Source organism: Ictalurus furcatus, chromosome 26 (assembly GCF_023375685.1).
Source record: "Ictalurus furcatus strain D&B chromosome 26, Billie_1.0, whole genome shotgun sequence".
NCBI lineage: Eukaryota > Metazoa > Chordata > Actinopteri > Siluriformes > Ictaluridae > Ictalurus > Ictalurus furcatus.
Genome location: NC_071280.1, coordinates 20,117,199 through 20,125,995, shown reverse-complemented (window position 1 = coordinate 20,125,995; position 8,797 = coordinate 20,117,199). Strand labels below are relative to the sequence as shown.

Below are 8,797 nucleotides of genomic sequence, written 5' to 3'. Positions count from 1 at the left end.
AATATCTAATCATCTATCCATCCATATAAGCATGCCATACACGCAGTCTCACTCATCTAGCCATCTACCCACCCATCATCCCTCCATCTTCCTGCAGGACCCATGCTGATGAACTGCTACACTAATCAGAGTTACTACGTCTTCCTGCAGTCGTACTTCATGGGTTTCCAGTTCCCTTCTCTCTCCACCTTCCTGTCCCTCATGCCTCCAGCCCGCATGCCAGAGGTCAGAGCAGCCGTCAGTTAATCAACCAATCACATGCAGCGGGCAGTATAGTGGATCAACCAATCACTTACAAAGCAATCACACTCATCTACTTATCACGATCATTCTGTGTGATTAGTAATGAATAAGTAACAAATCGTATCCATTCCAAACTTATGAAAGTGTAACTTCATCAGCTATGTAATTCATTTGTGTGTGTGTGTGTGTGTGTGTGTGTGTGTGTGTGTAGCTCCTGAACTCCCTGTCTCCAGCAGAGCTATCTAACTTCCTGAATCACCCTGGCACTGTGGACAATCAAACTCAACTGTGCGAACTCTTCAACAACTACAACCAAACAGAGAAGTACCTGCAAAGTGTAAGCCAAGAACACACACACACACACACACACACACACAAAGCAAAAACAACCTGTATTTCACCAGTAAATTCTAACTATTCTACCAAAACTCTCAGAAGCTTCAGAGAGACAGACCCTCCACCCAGCCTGCCAACCTCTTCCTCAACCCATCCATTAATACACCCATCTAACCCTCCATCCATCCATTCATCCTCCTATCCACTATCCCTCCTGCATTAAAATAATTCACCGTCCAGCATTTATCCAACATATACATCCATTCCATATAATCCATATAATCTATCATCCATTGATTCATCCATGCATTCATCTGTCTATATATCCATCCCTCTATCTATCTATCCATCCACTCTATCCATAAATCCTTCAGTCCACAATTCTCCATTTATATTTATGGAATTTGCAGACGCCCTTAACCAGATCCACATACGGAAGTCTGTAATCTCTCCATCCATACATACATATATCCATTACATTCCATATAATGCATAGAATCCACCAGATCTATCCATCTATCTGTCCATGCATCCACCCAATACATACATCCCACAAGCCATCTAGCACTCTATTAACAATTATCCATCCACCATCTATAAATTATACAACCGTCCATTAACCCTCCATCCATCCACCTCTAGCTATGCACAACTTTTCATTTATTCAACAATCCATACATACTTCTCATATTCATCTGTACACTCATCCATCCACTCATCCTATTACAGACACAACATTTATGTGTGCTTCAAAAGGCCATTATGGTTCAGTCTTCAGAGCTCTCAACACGAAGGGCGTGGCCTTCGCAGGAAGTAGGGTACAGCTGTGAGCATTTCACAATGAGTCACACTGAGATGTGATGGTTTAGGACACAGACCGCAGCAGTTTAACAGCAATGGAGTAATATTTATTCTCTGTCTCTCTCCAGGAGCCTGTTTTGTCCTCAGCTCTGGCCAGCCAGACGTTGGAGTGTGTGTGGCCTCAAGCTATCAGTGCCTCATCTCAGGCTGATGTGGACAGATGGTTTAGTGTCATGCAAGTCCAATACTTGCCCTACCTCAGCTCTCAGATGATCAGCTCCACCCAGATGTCCGGGGCCTCCTGCCTTGCCTTCCGCAAATTGTATGTAAATAAAAATATTAGCTAGAACGTCACTATTTTTGGTAACATTAGCTATGTGTTGCACTCTGAGAGGGCTCACACACTTCTCTTTGTTATGCTAATGTTAATTTCCATCTAAACATGAATAATTTGTAAATGTAATGTGTATGTAAGTGGAGATTTTCTCAGTTTAGGCTGAATATATAAAGGACTAGATGCCGAGGTCCTCATCGAACACAAAGTAGATCTGAACACTTAAAATCATTCTTTTATTAGAAGGCAACAATCACCTGACCAAACAGAATTAAGAATTCAGCAATGCAGGTGGAATACATGTGTTCAGAAATAATGAGGGAATTGTTGTCTCTTTCAGAGTGTCTGTGATGGGAGGTTATAACTTTAGCAAGGCAGATTTTACCATGAAAGACATCTATGTCACCATCCAGACCTTCCTGACCACAGGTACATCAAATACGTGTTTAACAGGCTTCTGTTTTGAATCGAAGGTATGGATATTGCTTCGTCCATGCTAGATTTAACTGTGTCATATTTCATTGTTGCGCTCATGTTTTGCTGTAGCAACCCCACCCAAATGCTACAACCACTCAGACCCTGTGCTGAACTCCACTGCCTGGTTTTATCAGTACATCGGAGTCTTCATCACCTTCATCACTGTGAATGACCTGCAACAGTTTGGAGGTGTAAATGTGAGTAAAGCTGAGAGTAATAAACCAAAACCTCGCTATTAAGATGCTATCTGTTCGGGAAAACTATCTATAGCGGTTTTCCTAGATTACAGAAAAATGATCATGTATTCCAAGCCCTCCAGAGACACACACCATTCTTCAGAACACTCAGAGTTAGTGCTAATAATAATAAAGACTGTTATCACCCTGAAGTTGATCATTTTCCAATAACAGCTTGTCCTCAAGTGTTTTATACCTCTTATACCACAGCAATTTACCAACAATTACAATATTTTTATTTATTAACAAACATCATACGTTTTTATCCATGTATAGTTATATATTTAATATTGTGGTACATCTATAAAACAAGCCAGTACATGTTGTGCTTCCATGTCTGTGTTGCTTCTCCAGCTGGAGCAGTTCACTCCCAATGCACAGAACCTTGAACTGTTCAGAAAGAACAACGTTAGCCAAGACATCATCACTGTCTACGCAAATATGTTGTTTGATCTCAAGCCGGACTTCAGCATCAACCTGTGAGCTAACATGATTCCATTAGCATGTTACACTGTGAATACACCTTTACTGAACTTTACTGTTCTAAACTATAGTCACGTATAAAGACACACCCATTTGCCCCCTCAGATACGCCCACCAGTCTCACTCAGACACGCCCATCTATCTCACTCAGACATGCCCATCTGTCTCACTCAGACACGCCCATCTGCCCCCTCAGACACGCCCATCTGCCCATGAGACACGCCCATCTGCCCCGAGACACGCCCATCTGCCCCCTCAGACACATCCATCTGTCTCATTCAGACACGCACATCTGCCCCCTGAGACACGACCATCTGTCTCACTCAGACACGCCCATCTGTCTCACTCAGACACGCCCATCTGTCTCACTCTGACACGCCATCTGTCTCACTCAGACACGCCCATCTGCCCCCTGAGACACGCCCATCTGCCCCTGAGACACGCCCATCTGCCCCCTCAGACATGCCCATCTGCCCCCTGAGACACATCCATCTGTCTCACTCAGACACGCACATCTGTCTCACTCAGACACGCTCATCTGTCTCACTCAGACATGCTCATCTGTCTCACTCAGACACGCCCATCTGTCTCACTCAGACACGCCCATCTGTCTCACTCAGACACGCACATCTGTCTCACTCAGACACGCCCATCTGTCTCACTCAGACACGCACATCTGTCTCACTCAGACACGCTCATCTGTCTCACTCAGACATGCTCATCTGTGCCAACTCCTGTAATTAGAAATTTTTTTTTAACTTTATCTCAGTAGATAAGTGTTATTAATGGTGTGTGTGTGTGTGTGTGTGTGTGTGTGTGTGTGTACGTGTGTGTAGTCTCCCCACACAGTTGTGGTGTTCCGCTCCAGCAGGTGCATTCTCAAACCTGACTCAAAATGATACAATGACCATCAACAAAGTTCTACAACAGCAGTGCACAGTCATAGATTCTACTGTATGTATACACACACACACACACACACACACACACATTGGTAGTTTGTGCATTTGTTAGTGTGTTTACAGTAGGGCTGCTAATTGAGCAGTTATACAAATTTGTCCATTTGCCTTCTACATTAATGATTTGTACAGTGAAGCAACATGTGTGTATTGTATAGACACTCACAGAGACTTAGAATCCAGCAAATATCAATAATTGTTGTGTATGTGTGTGTGTGTATGTGTGTGTGTGTGTGTGTGTGTGTGTGTGTGTTTGTCAGTGTATTGTGTGCTGGCTGTACAGTATGTATGATTAATCATGTTTCTGTGTCTAGGTATCTGCTGCACTAGCAAGTAACGTGGACGTCCTGACGCCAGCCACCATTTCGAGTTTGGGTAACTCCATCACCGGTCTTAGTGTTGGTCAGATTGAAAGTTCTAGCCCCTCCACCCTACTGTCCACCCTCGGTTTCCTCAGTTCTGTGGATGGCTGGAGCCTGAGCCAGGCCATGGCCATCATCCAATCAATGCTCTCAGCTGGAGTGTATAAGGTATGCCGTCTCGCCCGGTTTTTATTAAGCACCAGTGAAGAATCAATCAGGACACAGTGCATGACTGAATCATTATTACTCTATATACAGTATATATTATATTCTACAGCTATCACTTCATTATATCATTTATTAATCAGATAGCTACGTTAGTTCGTCTCAGTTGTTAGCTAGGTTACGCTTTCTGTTTATATTTCCAGTTGCCTAGCAACAGCATTTTCATGACGAACCACTTTATGTGTTCGCCTTGCCATGTTGGAAACATGAGTTCCATTTGTACATACCGTTTTACATGGATCTGTCTTAGTGCTAAATAACGGAGTCTTAAATATAATGTTTTACATGCAAATTGTTGTGGATTCGTGCTTGATCAGTGATGGGATTATAAAAGTTGTGCGTAGTTGTGTACTTACTACTTACGATGCCTTGTAATTTCAAAGGCTTTGTCAGGGGAGGAATTTGAAATGTATTAGATCTCTCTCATTGTGTGTGTGTGTGTGTGTGTGTGTAGATCACCACAGTCGAGTCGTTGCAGCAGTTGGGCACACTGATGAAGGGTGTTCCATCCACTCTGTTCAGCAACATCTCTGCAACTACACTGCTCAGCGCCCTGCAGTCTCAGACCTTCCTAAATAACATGCTCACTGCTCCCATCACCACGCAACAGATTGTTGTCAACCAGGTAACACACACACACACACACACACACACACACACACACACACACACACCCCATCATGCATCTTATAATATGACCAAGTTAGCTTGAACCCTGTTTTCTGACACTCCTGGCTGGCTCACCAAATGTTGCATGGAGTTTACAGAGACATTACACCTTGAAGTAAGTACTAATCTACTAATCAGGTGTTTATGAACACAACATCTGTCTCTCTCTCTCTCTCTTTCCTCTGTAGATCATCTCAGTGAACTCCAACCCTGACGCTGTTGTGCAGAATGTGCCGGACAACATGACAACGTTGATTCCTCGCCCGTCTCTGCTGTTTCTGTCTCAACAAACAGCCACAACACTCAATCGGAAACAGTGGTCCTATGATCAGGTCCAACTTCTGCTAATGCCGCTTGTTTTCAAAATGTTTACAAAATATAAAAATGTATAAAGTTAAGAAAGAGCCTTAAGAAGATCTCACATGGGATTATCTCTGTAAGATAATCCCTAGTCTCCCATCTCTCTCGTCTTGTGTCTCATGCTCCATCAGTTGTTTTTTTTCCAGTGGCTTTGTAGGCCTCTACACTTGACACTATACCTGTCAGGATTTGGAGTTAATCCCTGAATCACACTAAAGACCAACACGTGATGTGTTTCTGAATATGAGCAGGCAGCAGGTAGTTTAACCTGAAGATCGGTGAAATAAGCCGAAATTGTAAAAGTGTGTGTAAATGTGTTCTCCACAGGCCATGCTGTTCTTTGGCATAGTGGCTGATGAGTTCTCCAATGCAGACAAGTGAGTAATGCTGTATAGAATCATAGCCTACTGTAACACACCTGATTATACACACCTGATTATACACACCTGATTATACACACCTACTGTAACACACCTGATTATACACACCTGATTATACACACCTGATTATACACACCTACTGTAACACACCTGATTATACACACCTGATTATACACACCTGATTATACACACCTACTGTAACACACCTGATATAACACACCTGATTATACACACCTGATTATACACACCTACTGTAACACACCTGATTATACACACCTGATTATACACACCTGATTATACACACCTACTGTAACACACCTACTGTAACACACCTGATTATACACACCTGATTATACACACCTGATTATACACACCTACTGTAACACACCTGATTATACACACCTGATTATACACACCTGATTATACACACCTGATATAACACACCTTATATAACACACCTACTGTAACACACCTACTGTAACACACCTGATTATACACACCTGATTATACACACCTGATATAACACACCTACTGTAACACACCTGATTATACACACCTGATTATACACACCTTATATAACACACCTACTGTAACACACCTACTGTAACACACCTGATTATACACACCTGATTATACACACCTGATTATACACACCTGATATAACACACCTACTGTAACACACCTGATATAACACACCTGATTATACACACCTACTGTAACACACCTGATTATACACACCTGATATAACACACCTACTGTAACACACCTGATATAACACACCTGATTATACACACCTGATTATACACACCTACTGTAACACACCTGATTATACACACCTGATATAACACACCTGATTATACACACCTGATTATACACACCTACTGTAACACACCTGATTATACACACCTGATTATACACACCTGATTATACACACCTACTGTAACACACCTACTGTAACACACCTGATTATACACACCTGATTATACACACCTGATTATACACACCTACTGTAACACACCTGATTATACACACCTGATTATACACACCTGATATAACACACCTTATATAACACACCTACTGTAACACACCTACTGTAACACACCTGATTATACACACCTGATTATACACACCTGATATAACACACCTACTGTAACACACCTGATTATACACACCTGATTATACACACCTTATATAACACACCTACTGTAACACACCTACTGTAACACACCTGATTATACACACCTGATTATACACACCTGATATAACACACCTACTGTAACACACCTGATTATACACACCTGATTATACACACCTGATATAACACACCTACTGTAACACACCTGATTATACACACCTGATTATACACACCTGATTATACACACCTGATATAACACACCTACTGTAACACACCTGATATAACACACCTGATTATACACACCTACTGTAACACACCTGATTATACACACCTGATATAACACACCTACTGTAACACACCTGATATAACACACCTGATTATACACACCTGATTATACACACCTACTGTAACACACCTGATTATACACACCTACTGTAACACACCTGATTATACACACCTGATTATACACACCTGATTATACACACCTGATTATACACACCTGATATAACACACCTACTGTAACACACCTGATATAACACACCTGATTATACACACCTGATTATACACACCTGATTATACACACCTGATATAACACACCTACTGTAACACACCTGATATAACACACCTGATTATACACACCTGATATAACACACCTACTGTAACACACCTGATATAACACACCTGATTATACACACCTGATTATACACACCTACTGTAACACACCTGATTATACACACCTGATTATACACACCTGATATAACACACCTGATTATACACACCTGATTATACACACCTACTGTAACACACCTGATTATACACACCTGATTATACACACCTGATTATACACACCTACTGTAACACACCTGATATAACACACCTGATTATACACACCTGATATAACACACCTGATTATACACACCTGATATAACACACCTGATTATACACACCTGATTATACACACCTGATATAACACACCTGATTATACACACCTGATATAACACACCTGATTATACACACCTGATTATACACACCTGATATAACACACCTGATTATACACACCTGATATAACACACCTGGTGTAACGCACAATTGGCTGGTCAGTGACTCGGGCCACAACATGGTGAACAGTACAGTGTGTTTCTCTTTGTGCAGTATCTCATTCCAGGTGTTGCAGGGTTTCACATGCAGCCGTGTTCAGAGCTTCAGCACTGAGAAGGTGAAGAATCTGATCAGAGGCTGCAGGAGCCGTGGCAACACAAAGGTTATCCTACAGGAGTCACAGGTGAGATACACACACACCATAGTTAATAATGATTTATAAACATGGGGAGCTGGACATCTTGTGGAGATAACAATATCTAGACTTGTGATGTCACATGCTAGCCTGATAAACCTCTGCTTATTTAATTATCTAGTTTAATTAGTTATTAGCATGTCCTCACTAGTTATTAACACAATCTGTGTGATATTTACTCCATTACTTACGCCTCATTTGTCTTAATAGAATGCAGTAAGGTTTTACAGGCTACTGTTATACTCGGCTAAAACAGTGGTATAATATTCTCATCTAATGGTGTTTAATGGTGGAGTGAAACATCAGTGACATGCTACGCTAACCTCTACATTCCTGTGTGTCCTTCAGCTCACCTGCATGTACAACTACATAAAGAATAACACTCTGACTGTCTTCACTGATTATCCTGCTGACATGCTGCTCTACTACAAGTATGCACACACACATACACACACATACACACACATACACACACACATACATTCACACACACGCACACATAC

The 8,797-nt window shown here is 41.6% G+C and overlaps 1 protein-coding gene across 1 annotated transcript in view; it reads left to right on the top strand.

The window, feature by feature from the left end:
- The first annotated feature begins 69 nt into the window (after positions 1-69).
- Positions 70-8,797, top strand: part of LOC128602271 (mesothelin-like protein) — a 16,306-nt gene continuing 7,578 nt past the window's right edge. The window contains exons 1-13 of the mRNA XM_053615965.1: positions 70-225; positions 455-580; positions 1,509-1,702; positions 2,055-2,143; positions 2,261-2,388; positions 2,782-2,906; positions 3,747-3,864; positions 4,184-4,399; positions 4,911-5,081; positions 5,314-5,457; positions 5,813-5,862; positions 8,153-8,282; positions 8,643-8,725. Coding sequence (XP_053471940.1) covers positions 103-225; positions 455-580; positions 1,509-1,702; positions 2,055-2,143; positions 2,261-2,388; positions 2,782-2,906; positions 3,747-3,864; positions 4,184-4,399; positions 4,911-5,081; positions 5,314-5,457; positions 5,813-5,862; positions 8,153-8,282; positions 8,643-8,725 — 1,697 coding nt within the window. The 5' untranslated portion in view covers positions 70-102. The remainder of the gene's footprint in view (positions 226-454; positions 581-1,508; positions 1,703-2,054; positions 2,144-2,260; positions 2,389-2,781; positions 2,907-3,746; positions 3,865-4,183; positions 4,400-4,910; positions 5,082-5,313; positions 5,458-5,812; positions 5,863-8,152; positions 8,283-8,642; positions 8,726-8,797) is intronic.